This window comes from Diceros bicornis, chromosome 22, assembly GCF_020826845.1.
Source record: "Diceros bicornis minor isolate mBicDic1 chromosome 22, mDicBic1.mat.cur, whole genome shotgun sequence".
NCBI classification, from domain to species: Eukaryota; Metazoa; Chordata; class Mammalia; order Perissodactyla; family Rhinocerotidae; genus Diceros; species Diceros bicornis.
Genome location: NC_080761.1, coordinates 28,820,870 through 28,847,166, shown reverse-complemented (window position 1 = coordinate 28,847,166; position 26,297 = coordinate 28,820,870). Strand labels below are relative to the sequence as shown.

General features: G+C 43.1%; 1 protein-coding gene across 2 annotated transcripts in view; it reads right to left on the bottom strand.

The window, feature by feature from the left end:
• Window positions 1–11,249: 11,249 nt before the first annotated feature.
• Window positions 11,250–26,297, bottom strand: part of RCL1 (RNA terminal phosphate cyclase like 1) — a 56,631-nt gene continuing 41,583 nt past the window's right edge. The window contains exons 8-9 of one of the 2 annotated variants that reach the window (XM_058565749.1): window positions 21,491–21,594; window positions 11,250–12,053 (exon numbers count right to left, since the gene is read on the bottom strand). In XM_058565749.1, the coding sequence (XP_058421732.1) occupies window positions 11,903–12,053; window positions 21,491–21,594 (255 nt within the window). In that variant the 3' untranslated portion in view covers window positions 11,250–11,902. The remainder of the gene's footprint in view (window positions 12,054–21,490; window positions 21,595–26,297) is intronic. The other variant, XR_009223448.1, reaches the window with a different exon arrangement.

The following is a 26,297-nucleotide window of genomic DNA, read 5'->3' as shown; positions in this document are numbered from 1 at the left end:
CTGAATGTTGTTTAAAGGAATATTTGATAAGCTGCTGGGTGTTAGGAGGATAGAACAACATTGCCATAGTACATATCTGTTGCCTTGGCCTGCCCAGCATGCATTTCCTTGTCTTTTGGCACCAGAAGCCATATTTTCCTTGGGGAACCACCTCCCCCACTTTCAGGGCATGTGGCTTGGTAGTTTGACTCCCATGTGGTTTGACTCCACCAGGCTCTAGGAGTTGGCATGTAACCCAAGTATGGCCAATCAGAGCATCCAATCCCTCTGGTTATGGTAATTGATTACTGTTTGGGCAAAAAACCTAAGTCAATTCCGTGATATTCAACTCTTTGGGGATATTGTTGGGAACCATTAGACAGAGTGACTCTTTCTTTTGGGGCTGCTGAGAGGAGAGAATGTAAGCCAAGAACTCCAGATGGCCTCTTGCTCCCATCACGGGAGAGACGCTGCTAGAGAACAAAGCAAGAGAAAGAAGAGCAAAGATATGGAAAAAAAGTGATTAGTCTTGATGACATTAAGTCCCTGGATCCAGCTGAGCTGACATGAGATGCATCCCTGGAATTTTCATTTAAATGAGACAATACATTCTCATTTTTGATTAAGCCTGTTTGTTTTCAGTCACACTCAAAAAAAAAAAAATCTTGATTAACATTACTTCCAAGGGGAATGCGTGGGCAACAAAAGATGGTAAAGCAGGGCTTTAGTTCTGGTGAGAAGATGTGAAAAAGTGGGATGCTCCTTTTCTACTCTTCCCTCACAGAGTGTTCATCCTCTCGTCTCTAAATAAATACCGAACAAATATTTAAAGAATACCCATTTTTGAAAGGGCACCAAAGTATGGCCTGCTAGAGACACTCATATGTCATGGTTCAGAGCTAGTGGAACCAAAAGTTTTGTGTTTGTGTTCCAGTCTCTCCACTAATCGTGTGACCTTGAGTAAGTCTCATAGCTTCTGTAAGCCTAAACATATGTGCCTATGAGGAGGAAATGAGATAATGTTCGTGGAAGTGTTTTGAAATCCATAAAGCAGTGACAATTGTGAGCCAGTGACTTGCTCCCTTGGAAGGCTGCTGTTTTGTGGTGGAAAATATCCATAGGGAAGAAAGCAGCACTTTATCTCAAAGTGAGCCGGCTGTGCGTGGACTGTTTAGTATCAGCAGATCAGTGATGCCAAACGGAACTCCATCTTTTTGAATGACTGAGAATGGCTCAATAACTGAACTGACCTCCAGTCTCCCCACTTCTTCCCTCTCCTATCCTATCACCTGACACAAGCAGATAGTCAAGGTTTGTGCCAAGAAGTTCAAACCTTCTAGAACATTCCAGAATAATCACATGACCAAAGTAGGTGACCAACAGGAAACTAATACTGGGGAGAAAATAATTACACAACACAATAGTCATTCCAACCTTTTCAAGAAAGCATAGGGACCTCTTTTTTTGTGCGTGTGAGGAAGACTGGCCCTGAGCTAACATCTGTACCCATCTTCCTCTATTTTTTGTATGTGGGACGCCACCACAGCATGGCTTACTGAGTGGTGCATCGGTCCACGCCTGGGATTCAAACCTGCAAACCCCGGGCTGCCAAAGTGGAGTGTGTGAACTTAACCATTACACCATGGGGCAGCCCCATGGGGACCCCTTTTAAACAACTAAACTTTTCACAGACCTGTTTCCACATGATAGAATCTGTTGATTGAGAAAGAACTTCATGGAATAAGTATGACTTCAGTAATGCTTTAAAATGAATTTGTATATTATTCATAATAGCAGTAGTTCTTAGAGAATTGAACAAGAATGTACAGGTCATATTATGTGTTCAGTGTTCAGCGTCCTCTCGGGCCACGCAATTCCTGGCAAACACATAAGACAAGTATGACTGCTGTTCGCTCGGCTGTCCCCCTTTTTGCCAAAGCTGTTTTCTTGGTATTGTTAACAAAGGCACTCACTGCACACTCCTTCCTTCTGAGGTTAAGTTGCTTTCCACTTCCTTTTGCACTCTTCTTCTCAGGTAGGTGGAAAGGAAGTTCAAGTCCTCTTCATTATTTCCTAACTGGGTCGCATTCAGGGTTCTGATTGAACCTTTGCTGCTATTTCACTTTCTGAATTCCCAAAAGACAAAACTGAGGACTGCAAATAATACCTACTCAGGTTGCCAAGAGCTGCAGAAGTTTATCATTGATGTCCAAGATCAACAGCTTTAAAACGCACCCGCATAGGTTCCACATTTTAAAGAAGACACTCAGAGGGTATCCAGGTGGGCTCTTTTCTGCAGAGCCCATTAGCAGAGGAGCCGGGCTGTCAGGGGCTTGTTTTAAGTGCAAGAGGCTCTTTTTAAAAGCCCATTTAAAAAGCCCAAGGCTTCTCCCCATTCCTAGGTCCGCTGCCTCAAGGACTCTGTCTTCACATCTCAGTGATAGGTGCTGGTGGGTGGTGCCCTGGTCAGAGTTCTCTGAAAATCTAGGTGTTTAGTGGCTGAGGCTTGGCCTAAGAGTATAGCCAACCATTTCTCCACGGTACCCCCTTCCCATTACCAATACTTTGGCTAAGCCTCCACAAGGCTCTGGCACTCTCCCTGGACCCCCTAGTCAGTAGAACTTCTATATACATCTTCTGACCTTTGCTTGCTGAGAGCTCAAGTGGGCTCTACTGCCATGTTAAGGTTCTACGTCAAGAAGAGTCAGTGTGACTCTCAAGAAAGTGGGGACAACATTGTAACTTTCACATGACCAAAAAAAAAAATTCCAGCCTATTCACATATCTGACCCCTCTAATTCTTAGAAGCCCAGACAAGAAAGGAAGATGCTGCAGGGCTGGGTGGGACTAGTGGCCATTGATTTGAAGCTCGTGTGTAGGTAGTTACTGTAGGGCTAGGGCAAGGGTTAGACATGAGCCTGGACTTTCCACCAGGTTCCCTACAACTGCTCAGCTTCTCCCAAATACTCCAATCAAGAATGGAAGAGTTCATCTTTTCCTAAAAAATCCTACTATACCAAGAACCCCCAAATATGATCTACAGAATAAGAGCACTACGTGTAATACTTTTTTTGGCAGGGTATGCAAAGTTCCATGGTCAAGTCAGTTTGAAAAGCTGTAGGTTAAACAAAGACAATTTCAACTGCAGGACTTCTCGGAGCTTTTGCTGTGTTAACATACATTGTGATGCTCCAAGCCTGGGCTGGAGATTGAAGCATCGTCTACACCTGTCTACTAAGAGCTTTCCAGAGAAAGCATCCCGTGATGCTAGTGTATCATGAAACTTGCTCTGGGGAGTGCTACAGTGGACCTAATGTGATCGAATTTGGAGGTGAGCATAGTGCTCTGACCCAGAATCCTGCTGCCAGCCCTGGAAGAAAGATAAAGTGCAGAAGCCTAAGCAATTTATCTAGCATCATGGGCAGGCCTTGCACACAAGATTCACCTCCATCCGTGGAACCTCCTTCCTCAGGCCCCAGCCACATCACAAGTAAGTTGCTTGTGTGTGTGTGTGTGTGTGTGTGTGTGTGTGTGTGTTTTCTTTCTTTGAGGAAAAGTGCAGAGGAGTGGGACAAAGGGAATGCTCGATCTTTATTTGCTTTGGAGCTGATGGAAAATCACAGGAGTTGTACCTGAGGTTCTTAATAAAACTAAACATATACACATACACAAACATGTATACATGTGCATATATCTATAACAACAAAATAGTGAAAATTATTTGGAAATAAGAGAAACACGTATCATGCTCCCATCCTAATACTCCATCATCACTTAGCTATATCTTCATTGCTCTTCCAGAGGTAGCTCTACGTTGTTGTCATCTGTCATCATTCTAACTCCTGTATTCCTGGCAATGGAAAAAAACGTCCGGATCTTCTTCCTCCATTCCTGAATCTTTCTTCCCAGAGGTTAGGAAAGGCAGAACCATGATGGAGAGCATCAACTGACATGGTATGGAGACACTCACTTTCCGTTAGGCCAGCCCCTTACTCTTCCTCCTGGCCCACAACCCACATGATGCTCCCACACCTGGAATTGGTCACTGTCACTTCTCCTCCCTTTGTCATCATCCTAGGTATGCTCCCCCTTCTAGCCCAAGAAAACTATCTGCTAAAATGATAAACTTTTGTTCAGCGTCCATGTTAACTTTTACCCGGATACAATGATCTTGCCTTTGCTGGGCATCATTTGTTGAACTGCATGCATCCTTGTCAGTTCTACACCAAATGCTGAAAGATTTGGGAGGGTGAAAGATGGTGGTGGACAGGCAGTATTGTGGGACCTCCTTTATAGAATATTCCGGCAATTAGGTAACGCAGCCTATAATGGGCAACTGTTGCTTCTGTCTTCCCAGTGTCCATTCTCTTCTTTGTAAAAGCATTCAGATTTTCCTTTGGGAATCACCTCTTCTTTTCCTCTTAATCCACACAATTTGGGTGAGGCTGACATCACTACCACTCTAGGGATGACAACAGGACCTAGATCTGGTCAATCAAAATATTCTGGAGTCAGCAGAGGGAGACACAATTCTGGGGGATTTTTTTTTTTCTTAAGTATTGGGTAGAGAGAATCTCTATCCACTAGGATTGCCAAGAGAATAGAATATTAAAGAAAATGCCTGCTGGAGAAGGGAGACAACACTGAAGAAAGCATAGCTGAGAGAGAGTTGAATTCTGATAATACTGTAGTTCCTCAGTTTGGTTTGGGGTACATAATAGCTCTAGGATCTGACAGCCCTGAGGTAGCCCACCTTTTCACTTCACCCTGACTGGATGGATCCTGGCACTCCATCTTGGAACATGGTGAACTTCACGGAGATGCCCGCAGGCCCTCTTTTTAACTCTAACATTTGTCATGGGGCAGTTTGACCCCAACTCACATGCAGGTGCCATATCTTGTCTGTGGTCTTCTAGCTGAGAACATTGAAGTACTAGATGTCAAGATAAACCCTGTGACTCATGCTGACATTAACCTGTTAGGTGGAAGACTTCTTGGAATCTTCACCACAGATTGAACAGCTAAAAAGAACCTTAAGTATTTAATACATAACCATTATGTTTAATAAATCCTCTCAATACCAGAGTGAACAGTAGATATTTCCCATTTTGCAGATGAGGAAACTAACTCAAGTGCCCAATGCCATGTAAATACTGACACCCCTAAGATTCAAACATAGGTCTCATTACTAACCCTGTGTTACTTCCACAACGCTCTACTGAAACTCAAGAAACCTAAAGCTTTCCTCATAAATGACTATTTTTTTTAAATAAAAACTTTCAAAAACAACTTTAAAATCATAGCCACACCAAATCTTACAAGATGAACCCAGTCCATACTATGATAGGTTAACAGGGAGGAGAATTTAGCAACAACTGACTGAGTGTGGTGAGTGCTAAGATAGGGGAGGCACCCAGGGGTCTAGGAGAACATGAAGTGGGGGGTGCATCGTGGGGGTGAGGGCATCCTCAGGAACTGCTGAGGCTTTAAGATTAAGGAGGTGGTTCAGTGAGAGGCGACAGCTTACATGGTTTTACTTTCTAGGCCTCTTACGACAGCATTATCAAACCACACATTAAAATGTTGCTACATCCCAACTTTCTGAAAGGCTTTTTACACTTTTTTATCTTCCACAAATGAGTGAAATCATATGGTATTTGTCTATGTCTGACTTATTTCGCTTAGCATAATACCCTCAAGATCCATCCATGTTGTTGCAAATGGCACGATTTTGCCTTTTTTTATGGCTATTATTGCACTGTATATATACACCACATCTTCTTTATCCATTCATCTGTTGATGGGCCCTTGGGTTGCTTCCAAGTCTTGGCTATCGTGAATAATGCTGCAATGAACAGAGGGGTGCGTATATCTTTTTGATTTAGTATTTTCATGTTCTTTGGATAAATACCCTGAAGTGGAATAGCTGGATCATATGGTATTTCTGTCTTTAATTTTTTGAGAAACCTCCATACTGTTTTCCATAGTGGCTGCACCAGCTGCATTCCCACCAGCAGTGTATGAGGGTTCCCTTTTCTCCACATCCTCTCCAACACTTGCTATTTCTTGTCTTCTTAATAATAGCCATTCTGACAGGTATGAGGGGATATCTCATTGTAGTTTTGATTTGCATCTCCCTAATAATTAGTGATGTTGAACATCTTTTCATGGGCCTGTTGGCCATCTGTATATCTTCTTTGGAAAAATGTCTCTTCAGATGCTTTGACCATTTTTTGATGGAGTTGTCGGTTTTTTTTATTATTGAGTTGCATGAGTTCTTTATATATTTTGGATGTTATCTCCTTATTGGATATATGATTTGCAAATATTTTCTCCCAATTGGTGGGTTGTCCTTTCGTTTGGTTGATGGTTTCCTTTGCCATGCAGAAGCTTTTTAGTTTGATGTAGGCCCATCTGTTTATTTTTTCTTTTGTTTTCCTTGCCTGAGGAGACATATTCAAAAAGATACTGCTAAAATCGATGTCAAAGCGCGTACTGCCTATGTTTTCTTCTAGGAATTCTATGGTTTCAGGTCTTACATTCAAGTCTTTAATCCATTTTGAGTTAATTTTTGTGTATGGTGTAAGATAATGGTCTACTTTCATTCTTTTGCATGTGACTGTCCAGTTTTCCCAACACCGTTTATTGAAGAGACTTTCCTGAAAGGCTTATAATAATTTTGCCTTTTAAATTGCTTGGTGACCAGTAACTCACTTGATAGATGATTAGCTATGATTCCTTGGCAATCGTGTGTGCTTGCAAATGCTCATGAAGGAAACTCTCACTTACATTGTTCTCAGTATTTTAACAATTAAGCTGTGAAATATTTCATTTCGTGGGTATTTAATTATTTTTGCTCTTTTCTTTGCATAATTTGGAGCCAATATTTTTTTTCCTGTTTTTTTTTTGCAAACATTTCCATTGGTTCTTCAAAGCTTACAGATCTTAGGCATGATGCCTTTAATTGCCTAACAGGTAAAATAGCAGAGAGGTCAAAACAGAGCACAGGACCAAGAGAGGAGTATGCAGGAAGGTCCAGGAATCAAGCACGCTCAGCACTTAAAACAGCATGAGGTTGGTTATCATGACCTGAAGTTGGATCCCTTCATGTAGCAAGCCAGGCACCATTCCAAAATATACGGTCCCCACCAATGTCTTTCCTTAAAGACTACGACAAGCTTCAGGATGTCCTACCATTCCCAGATGCAGCAAGAACAGGCAGCTGCCCCTATCATTCCCCTTCCTTTAGGGCACCATCTGCTTCCAAGACAGAGACCAGTTGCCCAAATGGCCACCAGTGAGTCCAGCAGCAGTCCCATCACTCTCACAGCTGTGGTGGAATGGTATTCACAAAGTAGACACATGAAGTTGCCACATGTGTCATTGCTAGGCTCGTTCATTATTCTTTGTCTTTAAGTTGGCCTCTGATTTCTAGAAATTCACCAACCTTCATCAGTTTGAATATATCATTTCCCAAACTATAGCAGAAATTATTAACAAATTAATCAATCTCAATATTTTTGGATGTAAAACTCTTTAGAGAATTGGGAATGGGGAGGAAACACAGGAATAAAGCATCCTGAGACCTCAGAGAAAATATCTCAATATTAAAAAAAATACTTTTGCCAACTAAGCTACCTGCCACTCCGAATAAACATATATGAGAACAGGGGAGGAGGCAATGATGATGGGCAACTGTCCAATTTTTTTTGGCACCATCTCACACACCCACCCCAATTCCACAGAGAAAACCCAAGTGTGAGGAGGTGAGTTACCTAATGTCATAACAGCTAGTTAATAGCTGAGCTGGGCTAGAAAACAAATTGTGACACACTTAACTCCGAAGATTACTATCACCTCCCCTGCAGACCCAACAGATGGGTCTCAGCAGAACAGGATCCACATTCAGAACCACTAATTCAGAAGGACTAGCAAGAGAGGGAGTGGCGCACATGCCAAAACTCTGACCTGATCCACCAACAGGTGCTGACTCAAGGCCTGTGCTCAGGCTTGGGGTCAGACTATCTTACAGGTATGGCCCAAATGTGACAAGGAATTAGAGCAGACCCAGGCAGCCCCTGACAAAATGATAGCTTTTATTTGCTCGAGTAAAGGAGTGATGTGGCTTGGCCTCCGTAAGATGCCAAACACTGATAAACTGTTCCACTCATATGGCTTCTTAGACCTATCCAACTACAGCACAGAAAGACTCGCTTGCCTGTTGACATTCCCATTAACTATTAGTCACTTCTAAAGAACAGGACAGGGTCATCTGAACATGGAAACTCTGACTAGGCACAAGTTACTTCTCATCCACTCTGGAGCTGGGTGAGGAACAGTGGAGATCCAGGTTGGGCATACGGCCTGTGGTGCTGCTTTCCCATTCACTGCAGACTGGCTAAAATCACCCACTGGTACATCCACAGGTCTCCAACAAACCACCAATAGATAAAGTCAATGGAACCCCACATTTCAATCCTCAGACCATGACCAAAGTCCCCAACAAATCCATTTCTTCCCCACTGCCTTGGTCCCCTCACCTCACCCAGGTGAATCCCACCACTTTGGGTATGGCCAAAACTATGGTAATCTCTTATTTCCCTGGTGTTTTCCTTTCTCCATCTACCTTTGATTTTAACCACTTCTCCAAGCCTCCTCTACTCCATCCTGCCTACTTCCTTCCCTGCCTTTAGCACCCTCAACTCTTCTCCTCAGTCAGCATAAAACTAACTGCCAGCATTGGCCTCCCCTAGGAGCCTCCAACACAAAAAACCTAGCGGGAAATGGCCACCTCATGGTCTTTCACTGTAGAGGGACATTGAGAGGACAGGCACCATGGTGCAACTTCAGTTTTTGTATTTTTTTTGTTGAGTCTGTAATCAGTGATGTCCTTCACCACTTTTTATCAGAAAAGATTAAAAAAACAAACAAACAAAACCATGAGGTTTAGCGGCCCTATGAGGGTAATTTGGATTTCAGCAGGGCCTCCTGTTGCTCTTTCCCCATCAGCACGTCATGTTGTAACACTCTAGCTTCCTCCCACCCCTTATCAACTGCCTTGATGAACGTGGTAAAATAATCATGATGGGGGGAGGCTGGCTGCTGTTTACACAGGATGTAGTTGAAGGGTGTTGAAAGACAGAAGCAGGGCCTGCTAAATGACAGGAAGGCAAAGGCAATGATTCTGCCATGACCCTCAACAAGGTCACAGGTCTATCTGCCTTAAAAAAAAATCACTGGTCTCATTGAACTCAGAGTGGTCTGTCTCTGTCAGCAGAGGGGAGCAAACAGGCCAAGACAGAAAGACAACCCCAAAATGCCAGAAACTCTCATCAAACAACCCAGGGGTAGCTGGACCCACCAGGAGCTAAGAACAAGGCAGAGACTGTAGGAGCTGAATGACACTAAGATGTACCTGGAACCTGCACAGGATGGCTTCTGCCCAAGGAGTGGTATTGCCTCTCTCGGGCATTTGAGAAGGGGCTGGAAGCAGGCTGTGTAAATAAATATTAAACTCACCCTCCTTTTGGCAATATCATCACCACTACCTCCAGATGTTCCCACTCCAGAAGCTGCTGTGCCAGATGGGGGGCTAGAAACCACCAGACACTTTTGTGTTTACAACAGATAGGGGCACATGTCCCTTCTACTGCTTGCAATGATATGCCTGGAGTCTACATGCCACCCTAAATTGACCAACAGTACCATTTTCAGAGCTTGTCCCAAGGGACAGAAAGCGCCTGTAGGATAGTATTTGACACGTCCAAAGCAATATGGCCACTTAGTTCTGTATCTGAGCATGGGCAGATCTGGGTTAAACATCAGCAGCACTAAATAAAACTGCAGCATGTGTGGTAGGCAGAATCCTCAGATGGCTGTCCAAGATGCCCGGCCCCTGATTATTCACACACTAATCTAGGTACTGCTGTGATCAGGTGACCTTAAGTTAGCGAGATTTTCCAGGTGGGACTGGGATATGAGTCATTTAAAAACAATGGAACAAAAGGAAGTTAGATTCAAAGCACAAGAAGGATTTGATGCACCATTGCTGGCTTGAGGATGGAGGGAACCAAGTTACAAGGAACTTGTTACAGAGGCGAGCAGCCTCTATAAGCTGAGAGTTGTCTCTAGCTGACAGCCAGCCAGAAACGCAGACCCCAGCCCTACAACCTGAATTCCACCAACAACCCGAATGAGCTGGAAACACATTCTTTCCCAGAGCCCTGCCTGGCTGACACCTTGACATCAGCCTTCTAAGACCCTAAGCAGAGAACCCAACAAAGCCCACAGGGATCCCTAACCTACAGAACTGTGAGATGATAAATGGGTATTGTTTTAAGTTCCCAAGTTTGTGGTAGTATGTTATGCAACAGAAAACTAGTACAGTATATAAAGCTCTCACTAAGTAGAGCGCCACAGTTCAAAACAGCCTGGACTTCTTCAATGTTAGCCCTCCATCTTCACATCCTCCCACATCCCCAGTCATGAGAGCACAGACTTCTTCTGGCCTCCTTTCACTGAAAAAGAAAAGAGTACCAAGAGGACTAGGGAGGCAATGACCTTTCTTTACTTCAAAAGCCCACTCCAGGTAGAGAATGCCATTTGGAACCCTAGTAGAAAGAATTAGCTCTTTCCCCTTCTACCAACCCCAACCCTGGACAGACACCAAATGCAGACTCTATTAGTTGGCAGGGGCAATCCACCATGGGCCCTGAGTGTTCCTGCACATTCTCGTTGGGGGGGGCCTTTACCCAGGCCCTTTCTCATAACTGTATTCACAGCAAGCAATCTTAAGGGATGACGCAATGTCCCCATCTGGAACAAAGAGCAGGCTTGTTGTAAGAGGTGGAGTCCCCAAGCATGCATGTCCCTTGGCTGTGATGCAAACCCACTGTGTGCATGGCATCTAGCTACAGCCCCTCCACATCACCACTGTGGGACTTGGAGGCAGGGGAAACAGATACAAACATGAAGCTCATGCTGTTTGTTGTGCTCTGAGTAGTAAAGTTCTTTGTCTCTGACCCGGGACTGTCATGTCTTTTGGTAGCATACATGAAACAGTAATAATCTAACTTACTAGCTTGCGAGTAAGGTAAAATTCCAGACTCGGACACTATTACACTTAGATCTTTGAATCAGGAGATCTAATATCTTTACATCATAAATTTCAAAGGAACAAAATACCCTTTTTGAATTTTCTTGTGGAGATAAAATCTACATCACAGGGCTATTGTGAGAATAAAATATGAAAATACATAACACACCTGGGATATAGAAAACATCCAATAACTTTAATTGGAGCCCTGCCCTCCCCAGACACTCATCCCCCTACATACACATAGAATGAACCAGACAGGGAGCACTATCTGTCTCCAAGATAGCAGTCCCTTCAGAAGACAAAGGATAAAACAGTCTAATATACCAATCTCTGACACTTGCATAGCACTGCACTACTCATAAAGAGCTTCCACCCACATTATCTTCATTTAATCCTTACACAGAAATTGAGGCTCAAAGAGGTCAGTCCTCGCAGAAAGAATAGTTAACAGTCCCCAGAGGTCTGGAAAATGGCCATATGACAGAAGCCCGGGGTGTGGGCTGAGGAAGCACTGCTGAAATCAGCTGTCATGTTGTTCTAGCAGCACAACAGTGTCCTGAAGGCAAAACTCTTCGTCCAGGTAAGCCAAGGGAGCGCTCGTCATCGCTGGGCCTCCTGAGGAATGTCAATGACAATGGAGAAATGGCTGGAAACCACATGATATAGAGATGTCTTTTATTTGGATATTCTGATTTTTTTTTATGTAAAATTAATAAGTCCTTAATATAAGAGGTTATCCTGTCCTGGATGAATTTGGGCTTGGTCCATTTGGTGTCCGTGGCAGCTTCTGCTTTGTAAGCACTGAGGCCTTATCTTGTGACAATATCACTTGAGGGTCTTGCTAAGGTTGGAGAAGCCAATGCCAACACAGGTCATCAGCACTTTATCCCCACCCTTGAGCTCTTCACCACATGGCCGGGTTTCAATTTTAAACATAATCTGGAAAAAGCTCTTCAAATGCCGCAAAAATTCTATCCTAAAAAAAAAAAAGAGAGGAATGAAAAAGGAATTCGATTTTTTAAAAAATTCTCCTTCCCCCACTTAGAACCCAAGCTTTTAATTTTGCTAACAAGATCAAGAGGAATGACTAAAATTAAGAACTGCTCATCAAAGCTGATTAAATAGTATTTATTTACAGCCTGCCAGTTTCCAAAGGATTTAGACAGCCTGCAGAGATGCACACAATATAACATAAATAAATAAAATTAATAAATCAATTAAATAAATTTTTTAAAAGGTTAGAGGTTAGTACCTGACATAAGTCATTTAATCCTATACACTGTCAGAGTGAACATAAATATGGTGTTAATCTCTGAGCAGCTCATGCAAAGAGAGAAACGCATACTCCCATGATTCACAGCACCATGCAATAAAACCAAGCAGAAAGACTGCTGCTGATGCTGAAATAGAGAAGTCTCTCTCTTCATTCCTCAACCTCAACAACACCCTTCCATTCATTCAAGAAACATTTATCCAATGCCTACTATGTGCCAGGCACTGTTCTTGGTGCTGGGGACATTGCAGTCAACTAAAAACCCCTTCTCTGATGAAGTTTTCAATCTAGTTAAATATTCTTGAAAAGTACTATGGAAATTTACATAAAGTAAACATGCAGATGGGGAGGAAATGTGGGTATAACAATATTTGTGTATATATGGCAGGAGGCCACATTAAATAAGGTGGCCAGGGAGAAGTTCACAGTAAACATGGCAAAGAGTTTCACGGGGCTGTTTCTTATCATTTCCCTTAAGTCAGAGCGATGACTTCATTCCAAGAGTACCTTGGGAATAGCAATTTTGTAGAAGGACCATGGTACAGGTATGCAGGCTTCTACCGGTCTGGCCTAGCAGATTCAGCATCACCCCAGCTAGCCTGACCATAAGACTCACCTGGAGAGTTCATTAAACATACAGGTTCCTGAAGGTTCTGATCAACCAGCAAGCGGTAGGGCAGAAGTGTCCATGTGGTAGAGCTGGGAATCATAGTCCACATGCAAAGACGTCCCCACCCCACCCCTTATCAGGCCCTGTCTCCCTAGTGCACAGGGACCAGAACACTATTGTTAACAAGCATCCCTCGTGATTCTTATCAGGCAGAGTTTGGGAACATTGGTTTAATTAAGAACAGATGGTCTGCGTATCTGTAATGAAGTATTCCAACAACCTTGTGTGGCGCTGCCTCCCAATCAAACCATCCAATCTCCCTCCCCTAGCCAGATGGTTCTCAATCCCAACTGCACATGAAATCACCTGGGGAGCTTTCAAAATACTGATCCTGGACATGAAGATCAATGAAACAGAAATGAGAGCGAAGAAATAAACCTACACATTTATGGTCAATTGATTTTCAAAAAAGGTGCCAAGATAATCCAATGGGGAAAGAATAATCTTTTCAACAAATGGTGCTGAAACAACTCCATATGCATATCCACATCCAAAAGAATGAAGCTGGACCCTTTCCTCACACCATACACAAAAATTAACTCAAAATGGATCAAAGACTTGAATGTAAGAGCTAAAACTATGAAACTCACAGAAGAAAACATAGGAGTAAATCTTCATGATGTTGGGCTAGGCAAAGGTTTCTTAGACACAACACCAAAAGCAGAGTGATAAAAAACAGATAAATCAGACTTCCTCAAAATTAAAATCTTTTCTGCATCAAAGGACACTATCAAGAAAGTGAAAAGACAACCCCCAGGATGGAAGAAAATATTTGCAAATCATGTATCTGATAAGGGTCTGCTATCTAGCATATATTTAATAAAGAACTCTTACAACTCAATAAAAAAACAAATAACCCAATTAAAAATGGGCAAAGGATCTGAATAGACATTTCTCCAAAGAAGATATACAAATAACCAATAAACTCATGAAAAGATGCTCAACACTGTAAGTCTTTAGGGAAATGAAAATCAAAACCACTATGAGATACCACTTGACACCCAGTAGATTGGCTACAATCAAAAGGACAGATAATAATCCAGTGTGGGTGAGGATGTGAAGAAACTAGAACCCTCATACACTGCTGGTAGGAATGTAAAGTGGTCTGCCCACTGTGGAAAACAGTCTGGCAGTTCCTCAAAACGTTAAACAAGGAGTTAACATATGACCCAGTAATTCTACTCTTAGGTATATACACAAGAGAAATGAATACATATACCCACACAAAAACTTGTACACAAATGTTCATAATAGCATTATTAATAAGTCAAAGAGTGGAAACAACCCAAATGTCTATCAACTGATGAATGGATAAACAAAATATGGTATATCCGTACAATGGAATATTATTTGGCCTTAAAAAGGAATGAAGTACTGATACATGCTGCATCATGGATGAACTTGGAAAACATTATGCTAAGTAAAAGAAGCCAGTCCCAAAGGACCACATATTGTATGAGTCTATTTATATAAAATGACCAGAACAGGCAAATCTATTACAGAGGCAGAAAGCAGATTTGTGGTTGCCTGGGGCTGCGGGGAGTGGGAGGAACAGGGAACAACCATGAATGGCAAAGGGTTTCTTTCCGGGGTGGTGAAAATGTTCTAAAATTAGATTGTGGTTATGGTTACACAACTTTGTGATTTTACTAAAAACCACTGAATTGTACACTTTAAATGGGTAAACTGTGTGGTATTGTGAATTATATCTCAATTAGGCTGTTTAAAATAAATAAGTATATTTGTAAAGGTTAAAAAAAAGTACTGAGGGGTCAGCCTGGTGGCATAGTGGTTAAGTTTGGCACGTTGCGCTTTGGCGGCCCGGGGTTCTCCAGTTCGGATCCTGGGTGTGAAGCTACACCACTCATCAAGCCATGCTGTGGCAGCGACTCACACACAAAATAAAGGAAGACTGGCACAGATGTTAGCTCGGGGCCAATCTTCCTCACCAAAAAAAAAAAAAAAAAAAGTACTGAACCTGGCTCCCACCCTCACACAGTTTATACCAAGCTAAGTATAAAGCCTACTGCAGTGAATTTTCCACCCTCTCCTGTCCCTCTGTCTTAGTTAATCTAGTCAAAGGAGAGAAAAGGCAAAAAGGAGAAAAGGGGGCCTGAACAATTCCTCACCCTATCTGGCTGACATGACCAGCATGTCATGGGCTAAGAGATGAAATAGTGACTGCCCTGGAGAGTAGGAGTGCTGGTGAGTGCTGCATGCTCACAGAAAAATTCCTCACTTCTTTGGTCTCTCTTCCACCTGGGATTGTGCTACTTCATCTCCATCTTTAAAATATTATCGCATTTGCCAACTCTTCTAAGAAGCTTTCCCTAGCCAACAATCCCTCTGGGTTTCCACAGCATTCTTGGCTCTACTTATGGTATCTAATTAAACGTTTACACACAGTTGTCGCACAATTGTCCCCTCCCTCCCTTGGTAAATTATTTAAGCACCTCAAGGGCAAAGACCTTATCTACCGCTGAAACCTATTACACCTGCTAGGCACTGTGTAAGGCACTCAATAATGAGGCACCGAATAGAATTTAGGAGTTAGGGCTAATTTTGAGAAATGACTTCAACATTCCTAGCAATGAAGGAAAGTTAGTTCTTCCCTGCTAGCTTTCCTGTCTTAATAACCAATCGAAATTTTCAGTTTTTTGCTCTCTGCCCCAGCTTCACAACCTCCCCCACCCTGTCCTAGGAAAAAAAGAAAACAAACACGTCAAACCCATAAATAAACAGTCCACATCTGTGGGCAAAGCTTCCAGCTGGCAGCAACACAGAAAAAGCCAGCCATCTCAACCACTCGTCTGCATCCTAAGGAGAAAACAGTCTGTTTTCTCTCGGTGCTGCCTGAGCTCTAATACAGGCCTGGGGCACGCACTGCTCCCAGAACCTCCCCAGCCTACCTCACTCTGAATCACTCAACTGTGCTAGAAAAACCAGACACCTTCCCCAGCTGGCAGAATTCCTACAAGGCCTCGGCTTGCTTCTGATCTCTTGGAGAAGGATAGGAGGAACACAGGCCTGAGTGTGCAGGCCTACATATTTGCAGCTTTGGGGATTTGTGGCCTTTGGAATAGTTAGAAAAAGCAAAGTCGGTTCCACTTTTTACATAATGTTCTGCCAGCCCCGCGGTCTGTCTGAGGAAGACTGTGTAAGGGACTGGATTAAGGGATGTTTGAGAATGTTCTCCCACCTTCGGCCCCATTCTCCCTATATCTTCTGTAGCTGGGATATCAAAAAGCAAACATGCTCGGAAGCTAAGAAATAACCACAGGTGACATTAAATCCTAACAGTCTCCTTAAGAAAATGGAGAATAAACTCACCCCACATCTATATGCAGCTGCACAAAGTCACATCTGGAGCTGAACTACATCATTCTCCACAGCTCTGCAGCCACAGCCGCACACAGGCCCTACGAGGCCCCACCTCCCCAGTGCAGAACGTCCCTTTCCTTCTCTTCCAAACACCATATTGTAGATCCACACTTCCTAGACATAGCCCCACGGCCACACAGCCAGGCAAAAGAGAGATCCATGGCACACGGAGAGCAACTCTGCTCCTCAACGGATGACCACCTGCACAGTGTAACTGGCAGCTTTTCAGACTAACCATTTTAGGCAATTGAGATTCTACACAACTCCGGGGTGAAGGATTTGAAGTCAACTTAAAGAACTCTATCTGTAATGAGCTTCTTTTCTTTTCTTTTTTTAGGACAAAGCCATTTATTTATTTACTTTTCAGGAAAACAAAAACCATCACCTATTTTTCTATGAAAGCCTCCAGTCCATCTGGCAAGCAGGTTTGAGAGAATTCTGGGGCACAGAGATAACTTTTCCTGTGTATTTTCAAAGGAAATATTGTTCCCACCACCACTGTTAGCCAACAGGTGAAGGCTAATGGGGCCTCAGAGTCATCTGCCCATTGATGCCCAACTGCCTGGGACTTGCCAGGTTGCCTGGCCTGCCCCTTGAATACGGCCCCTCTCACCAGGTCGCCCTTCTGAAGCCTGATACAGAAGGGTGAGGGCAATCACGGGTGAGCTCTCTCTGGCAGCTTCACAGACACAACCAAGACAGAGGATCATTCTTCCTGCTCCACCAAGCCACCTGGATACTGGGGTTACCTACTTCTCAGGTCTAAGGAGTTGCTCTGGAAGTTGAGGGGAAAGAGCTGAGAGTGGGAAGACAATCTGTTTGACAGGACCCCCGGTAGTCATTACACGGCAGCTTTTTAAAACCACGGTGGTCGGTGCTTTTTCTGTCGAATAGTGGCTTTCCCAAAGCCCAGCTGACCTCGTGTTCCAAGAATGAATTTTCATAGTGAGTTCCTGGCCGAACCTGCCTGAGACCCACGTCTCCCCCAGCCTCGCTCTCGTTTCCTGCTGTCTTTATAACTGAATTTAATGACTTCATTTTTGGAGCAGAGGTCAGCTTTTTCATCTGAAAAGTAAGGCTATATCACTTGCTTTTACCATACACCAAAATGTTTTGGGTTCAAACAGCATAATAAAGGTGACAGGGCTTTGTAGCACGTAAAGCACTTCCCAAATGTGAGGTGGAGTGGTACTGCGCTAGCTCACGGAGAGCAGTTCAGCAACTGAACCAAGTGCAGCAGGCTCAGCCAGCAGTTCCCAGTTTGCCGGTGCATTATCTCATTTGATCCTCACACTGCGGTGTTTCAGCCTGCGTGAGCCAAGAACCCCTGGCCAGTCAGTGTTGAACAAGGACACTGGGCTCTCACTCCCCAGCACTTCACAAGTAGTGGAAAGAGGTCATTTATTAAAGTTAGGAAAAAACAAAGTGGCATGGTTTATTTTAGACTTCCAACTAAAGATAGAAGGAGATCATTTTACAGCAGAATTTGAAATGAGGACTCTCTGAAAAGATGTAGCATGGCATCCTGCCTCAGGCAGGGAGGTGCCTGGAGTCCAACAAGATGGATGGAATCCCAGCTCTTACATAAGAGCAGTGGGTCAGGGAAGCATGGACTCTAGACGAGATTGTCTGGGTCTGCATCCCACTTGCTGACTGTGTGACTCTGGGCACGTGACTTGACCTTGCCTCAATCCTCTCACCAATAAAATAGAGTGTGTAAGAGTACCTGCCTTTATCACCCTCATAGGGTTACTAGGAAAACCAAATGAGTTCATGTTTGTGAAGTGCTTAAAACAACATTTGGCCAACAGTAAAAACTAAATAAATACCTACCTTACAGAATTCTTGGGAACAGTAAATAAGATGTGTGTGGATAGTTTAGTAACATGACTGCAGGAAGTTAGTCATAAATTTAAAATTTATAGATTTAGAGATAGCTGAGCAGACAATTTGCAGCTGACTTCAGGTCTGAGATTGCCCAAAGCAAGTTTACTAGGCCTCCTGGTGTTCAAAGTGACCTTAATGGGAGACTGGACTTCCCAGACTGAGGGGATGTCCAGGTGGCACCTCGGCGTTCAGCACTGAGTGAGCTCTGTCAGGCACACTGTGCTGCTGAGAGCGCTAAGTACCTGACACCTCATTTAAGTCTCACTCCATCTCTACAAACTCGTGAGTTCAGGACCATTCACCTTCTCTACAGATGAGCTGGAGCTCAGAGACACTAAATACCTTGTCCACGGTCTCCCGGTGCTCCGGGGTAGAGCCAGAACTGAAATCCAGATAGGATGGACTCCAACGCTTGTGCACTGGCGGAATGTAGAAAGAGCGCTGGTAACCGCAGTCTCCAATCATAAACAATGTCTGAAAGTGCTAATTAAGATGCTCATTAATATATATTTTTCTTGCTGTTAATCCTACTTTTAAATAAAGTATAAATCCTCCTCTAAACTGTAAAGTCAAGCTTTTCGAGGGGAACGTGGAACCACTGTCACCAAATGTAGCCACCTAAAACTCAACCAAATTTAACAGACATAGGTTCTCCACATACCAGCATGATATCCAATACTATTTTATTCTACCGAAAAAAAATGTCTCTGGCTTTTCCTAAGAATTTCACACATATAGATTTACTTTCTCAAGTAGCACAGAAAACTATCAACAACAATCTCCTGAAGTAAGACAGAGGGAAGAGGAAAAGGGAAGATCATAGCGACTCTGATTTTCCAGAAACGGTCTGAAAGCAACACTGCAAGAAAAAACATCCTCCTTAATCCCAGTGCTCTGTAAACAGACATTTAAAAAGCTATTTATACAGATGAGAACGTGCAAACTGCCAGAAGAAATAAATTTCTTTAAACCAGGGAGGGTCTTGCTTATGGCTTTTGTTAGAAATTTGAGGTTTCAGAAAAGAGATTTTTATGACTTTGCACAAAAAAAGAAGTGTGATAGTTTGGTCTCCAAAGCTCTTGAATCCAACTAGGATAAACTGTTCCCCCCACTATGATTGTCCTGACTACAGATTCTGTCCCTTTTTTACCCTTAACTATACACATAAATACGCTGTTAACTTTGCTTGTCAGGTCTCTAAAGGATGCATATTTTCTCCCACTTTTGCCCTTCAGTACTTTGGGCCGCTGCAGACTTCCACAAGGATAAACGGCAAAAAGGGTCTTAAATAGATACAGCTTTCAAAAATAAACTCCCTGATCCCCCACCTTGTGCTAGCTTACCAAAAAGAAGGTAGGCTGCCCGCTCCTACCCCATGGCAGCCCCTCTTGCATGACACCCTGGAAGGCAGGTAATCCAGAGGAGGCAAGTCCTGCAAACCCCACTCCCAAGTCTCAAAACATAATTTTGCAACTTGTCCTACTCCTGTAAAACTCCATTCAGAGCAGACCATTTTGTTTTCCCAGGAGCTGTAGCAATTTTAGGCAAGGTTTCTGGAAGACAAGACACTGCAATTAATGTTTGGTGAAGGGGTGTGTCGAGGAGGACACAGGAACTTTTAAAAATGTCCAGTCACATCTTGACCAACTCCACAGGGGCTGCTGACTTGAAAAGATTATAAAGGCCCTGTAGCCAAACAAACTGAAAAAAATCTCCAAAAGCAAAAAAAAAAAAAAAAAAAGTGTCAAGGAAAAATAAAAATATACATTCCATTTTTCACATAATGTTCTGCCAAACCCCATGCCCCACGACCACACACATTTCTAGACACCGCCTCATGCCGTGTGAGCAGTCAGGCCTTCTGCTGCCCTGAAGCAGAGGCTGGGAAAGCAGCAGCAATGAGACCAGCTAAAAAGCTGAAGGGAACTGTGGTGGTCACAGAGCCATCAGCTCTTTCAAGAAAACCCTAGAGGAAGAGAATCTCTGCACGTAGGGTTCTGTACTCTCAGCCCTCACCTCTTCTCCAAATGCCTTAACTACAAAGTCTATTTTAGCAATGTTGATTCCTGATGTTAGCATGCCATTTAGGATTACTCAATTTCAGGTTTCCTGTCCTGTGAAATACTTTACACAAGTTATCAGGAGATAACGTGGTCCTCACCAGTTTCCCGTTTATCAGTCTTCCCCCACTGCTAACAGAATGTATTCTCTTTCATTTCCTTGTTCCAAAAAAACCTCCTACCACCAACTCAAAAAAAAAAAAAAGCCTCCAAAAGAATCTCTTTCAAGTTGCTGGTCTCCACAGCCCCCAAACCATGGTCCAATGGTACATCGCCCCTTGGCAGTGCTTGCCCCTTTCTCAATGTGATGGCACCACCATTCTTCAGTTATCACAGTACTGTACCTTTCAGATATACAGCATCGGTACCATGATAACCGAAAAAGGACAGTTCAGTCTCATATCTACCTGAATATTTCCTCCCACACAAGGCCCACCCAACCTTGCTCCCCACCCACAGATGGCCATATAATGATCTCAGGTATAAAAGCACATGTGCACACACAGAGATGTCAGTGCTCAAACAGGCTGTTTACAGCAACCTCATTTACTGTCAGTGGGAAATGCTCCTTTCACTGTGCTGTTTAGAATTCAAGTCTTCTGAGGATCTGCCCTTTTTGGAGAGTAGTACCTGCTTTAATACCTCAGCAGTCAACTTCTGATAGTATCCCACGGCCTCAAACTCACCTCTACATCTGCCTACTAGTCCAGTGGCATCACTGTGAACTTTGCCTCTTTCTTCATCTTTCCAGCCAGCTCATACCCTACCACCTTGGACAAAAAGTCCTTTATGCCACAGCTAGGGAAAAGAGGAATTTAAAAAACTAACAACAAAATCCAAGCTATAATAGAACAGAAGTTTACCTCCAAAATGAAAACAAAATCTAAAGCACAGACAAAAGAACTATCCAATACATATCACATAACTTTAATGACAGGGGAATGATGAAACTACAGGAAAGAAACAAAGGCAAAATCCTTGTAAAACACCAGGCTGACAGTGACAACCTCCAGCTCATTTAAGCATAGATATAAGCAGGTGTTCACAATGACAGGCTATGCGCAGTATATAACACCTTTGTCATTTCGTGCAATTGGAAGATTAAGGGGAAAGCATAATGAGGCTGAAAGAAAACAACTCACGTGTAGGGAGAGAGCGGTCCTAACAGGACTTTGGAAACGTCCTGCTGTCCAAGGGTCATGAGCAACAGAGCCAGGCTTTGGTTGGTCGAGTCCACACATCCACCCTGTAAACACAAACACTTTAAAGATTAATTGTTGTACCAACCAGAAAATGGAAAACCAACAAAACAGAGGAAAGAACAGACAAAGATACTCAGAATATCAGAACCACAGAAGAGCAGACTGCAAAGTTCAAACAATAATAAAACAGAATACAGATCTTTTAAGAGTAATCCTTATATCAACTAACTTTAGGGGGTTAAACTAACAGTTAACCAAAGCAATTGTAATAGCTGAGACTATCAGAATGAACAGACATTCAAGTTTACTGAGATGTATCTAGTGAAAAATGAAACTATCCTTTCATAATTAAAGCAGCAGCAGGACATACAAGCAAAAAAGCAAAATCGGTTCTAAGAAATGTATAGTTCATTACCAAGGGTTAAGTGAGTGACGCTTCTAGTGAGTGACGCTTCTATTTATTTAATCTGTCACAGAGCACTACAGTAGATCTGACATGAAAGGACGTTTACATGTCAAGGGTCTTACCTATAACACTTATTCAAATACATCCAGAGACTGCCTGCCACGTTACATTGGTTTCTCCTCCTCTGCGTGCCTTAAAACTGGAGAACTGTTGAGCTCAGAGCCCTCCATTCTTATTACTGTTTTTCCCCACTTTTCCTTCCTTTTCTTCCAAATCAATAAGCAGAACAGAATTCTTTTCAAAAACTTTCTCCTGAAGTACAATTGCTTGGGTGGACTTTCTTCTCTCATTTTTGAATTTCTCAACCATCTCAGCCGCTTTGCTTCTACTAGATGTGTGCATTACTGCTGTTTCCTTTTGTGCCTTAAAAATGTCTTTATTTCTGATCATTCTTTCTTTACTTTAACTTTACTTAAAACAATTTAAACCTGCATTGTACACAGTGAAAGCAGGATGACCTTGAATTTCTACATATTTTGCACACATCACAACAAGAAACTCAGTTTCTGACCATGGCACATCACTGTCCAAGACTAGACTCTCCCAGATTTTGAACAGAATAGGTGGCCACCCACTGTTGTTTATGTGAGTGCACTTCTCGCCTTTTTTAATGCATGTAGAGTAGGGAATAAATCAATTCTCAGGCGCAGACACTCATTCTCTGGTTGTCAGACTTCATTCAGCTGCCCTGACAATGGAGTAGGAAAATAAAGGGGTTTATTCTACTCCCAGCCTTTATGAAAATCAACTGTTCTTCCTAAACTACCTGAGTTATAATGGACAATATTTATCCCACTTAGCAAATTCTAGGACAAAAAGAATTACAGCATATATATTTCCATCTAAAAAGGAACACTTGACCCATAGAGACTATGAGAACCAACAAAACTAATTGTTTTAACAAATCTGCTCCTTTTCCTAAGACTGTCTAAAATTAAACTGTTCTCTTCAGTCTCTGCCCCATATCACCATGTTGCTATCCCACCATTCTCAATTGATTTTTATCATGGACCAACATCTTAGTGCAATAAATATGCTAGTGTCTGTGTACTGGACACCATGGAGGGAGTGTGGCCACCCCCACAGCAGAGGATGCAATCTTTGTGCTGAATGGCTTCAATCTCACTGCAAAGATGAGATATGAGCAGGAAGCAGAAACAATTCAAGGTGAAACTAAAGCTGCAGCAGCTGAGGGCTGGGGACACTGGGACTGCCAAGGCAGAGGATGTCACTCACCTGGCACCAGCGGGAGCTTTGGAGAGGTGGGGACTTGAGCTGGCCCTGGAGGCATGAGGGGAGTTGGAGAGGGAGGAAGAGCAGAATAATGGGGAAAATATGACCCAGAGCCAGTGAGAAGCAGCCAGGAGGCCAACCTGAAAGTGCTGCATGCTGTCTGTGGAGAAGAATGCACAACAGCAGGGGGAAGGTGGAGCAGGCAGGTTACGGTAAAGCTTTGCTAACTGGCTCAAGGGTTTTGACTTTATCTTGGGAAAGTAAGAAGCTGGTGAAGCCCTCTAAGCACAGGAGTGAAAAGATCAGATCAGTGTTTTAGGGGGAGATTTAGATTGAAAAGGATGTTGGAGAGGACTTGGAAAGGAGTTCCCCTCCACAAGTGGGGAGAGCCAGTACACATAATCCAGGTCTGGGGGAGTGATAGGGTGTAGAAAGGAGGAGGGTAGTAGAGGCAGGCAGCAAAAAACATGGATAGGAAATGGCAGTTCCAGAAAGCCTGGGACAGAATCAAGAGGGCCTGGTAACTGATGAGACAGAAATGAGACAAAAGGGATTAGATCAGAGGCTTAAAACTTTGGCAAAAAATAAACGGCACTTTCAGGGGCCGGCCCTGTGGCATAGCAGTTAAGTGCGCGTGCTCCACTTTGGTGGCCTGGGGTTCGCAGGTTCGGATCCTGGGCGTACGCCGATGCACCCCTGTCAAGCCATGCTGTGGTGGCATCCCATATCAAGTAGAGGAAGAGGGGCACGGATGTTAGCCCAAGGCCAATCTTCCTCAGCAAAAAAGAGGAGGAATGGCATCGGATGTTAGCTCAGGGCTAATCTTCCTCACAAAAACAAATAAATAAATAAATGGCACTTTCAAAGGGGATAGTTTTTTATTACTCATCTAGACCATGTCATATCACAGACCCATAGAGAATTGTTCGTACGAAAATGAAGTATTTTTATCCTTTTAACAATTAAAGATCATAGACCCAGACAAAGGAAGTTCTCTTAATGATTAAAAAAAAAAAACCTTGATCCAGGCACAATGAAATGGTTTAAAGTAGAATTCAACTAGAGTTAAACAAAAAATAATAACTGAATCTAGACTGCATGTTTTTTTTCTTGTGGACTGGTGAGCTGTGCTTTCACTATGAGGCTTATAATCTACTATTTATGGGGATATAAAACCTGCAGTCCAGCTGCCCACTATAGTCTCCCACTGGGCTGTTCTGTAATGTGATGCTTCCAATTCCCCCAGGCCCACTGGAAAGAGATGGAAGTGTCCCCACGGTCAGAGAGAGGGCCTGCCAGCCACCACAGCACCAAGGAAAGGAAACCTGCACACGTCAGCAGGGGCTCAGGGATGCACGTATTGGACACACGCGTCACACGCACATTCTTTGCTCACAAATGTCTAGATGATAAACTTCCTGAACTAACTAACTGGCAGGGCAACCTCTTGATCATTTACCCCCAACTTTTAGTTACTATCTTTCAAAAATCACTAAGTTAAGCATCAAACATTGGGCTGATTTAGCATCAAAAAAGCTGAGGCCAGACCTTGACTGCACAAGAAGTAGGAGAAGATACTTCCCTCCTTCAGGAGAATTTCATTTGATAGGATATTTCCTTCCTCCACTATTTCCTAGCTGAATGGTCAATAAGGGGATGGAGTCACTCTACAGAAGACACAATTATAGGTCCTTTGTCTTCCATTTTAATTAGATGGACACTAAATAAAGCCATTTAAGACCTGGAAATTTTAATTAACTCTCAAACAGTTCATTCTTACTTGTTCTACCTTGCGACCCATGAGGTATTTTAAAGAACGCCGACTTGGATCAGGGGAGCAGACTGTGGCTATGAGCTGTTGTCTTTAGTGAGGCCTGTGCAGGGATCAATACCCATGACCCAGGCATCACCCCACCACAGTGATTAATAAGTTACAGTGGCAAAAGGAAGAATTAAAGGAAAAACAAAATCACCACTGTACCTGCCTTACTGTTTTTATTTCACTGGGCTCAGATATGATTTTTGCACTTTAAAAAGAGCAACACTTCCTTGGAGACTTCAGGAAAGAAACACCAAGATGACTAATAATCAAGAATACATACAGAGATAAATACAGAGATGAAAGGCTCTTCAGCTCTTCAGCTGAAGAAAGACAATTTACAAATAACATATACCATCCAATCCCCCAGAGGACAGCTCTTGTTAGCGCTCAGTTCAAGAATGTGGGACCCAGCATACACAGCAGAGAAATAGCCATTACTCAGAGCCTGTCCTTGATTCTGCATATCAAGGGAAAGGTTTCACCTTCCTGAATGGAACCAAGGAAAAAGACAGTGCAGACTAACAGAAATCTTGGAACCAGATTTGTGACTCTCCTCTAACCAAGTATATGAGATCTTAGAGAATATATTTTCAAGTAGCTTCATCTTATTCTTCCTGCCATCATCTTCCCTTCTCTCCCAATTTCTTCTTTGCTTATTTTAGATCACCTCAACTATCTTTGGGAAACAGAGTAAAAGTGTGTGTATGTATATGTGCATATTCCTCGTGTGGTTCGACAGAGAAAAAACAGTGGCATCTGAGAGGACAAGTTGGTCCAGGTAGGTCTGAGCTGTGTCCCACCAGCAGAGCTGCAGAAGCAACATGGCAATCAGTGAGGTGTCACCCTTTCTTTGTCCTGTGTTCTCATCTTTCCAAGGCCCTACCATGCTCTGACACAGGCCTGCCTTCACTAGACATTCTTCTATGCTCTAGAGCACACTGCAAAATCTAGCCTGTTGACATTATTTTCTATCTGAATTAACTGTCACATACAAATGCAGATTTCCAGCTTCTCTTGAGAATTCTACAAACAATGAGCCCCGATTCCCCTTAGGCAATGACTGGGGGAGCTGAGAGACGGTACTCGCTTTGCTCAGGGTGGTGTGTGCCCTTCAACCGGCCAGTCACCACCTAACCTGCTTCATTTTTTTATCTTTTCTCTCCTGACTCTGTTTCAGTTCTTTCCTCTCCCCACCATTAAAAGTTACCTGCCCTGCGTCCCAAACC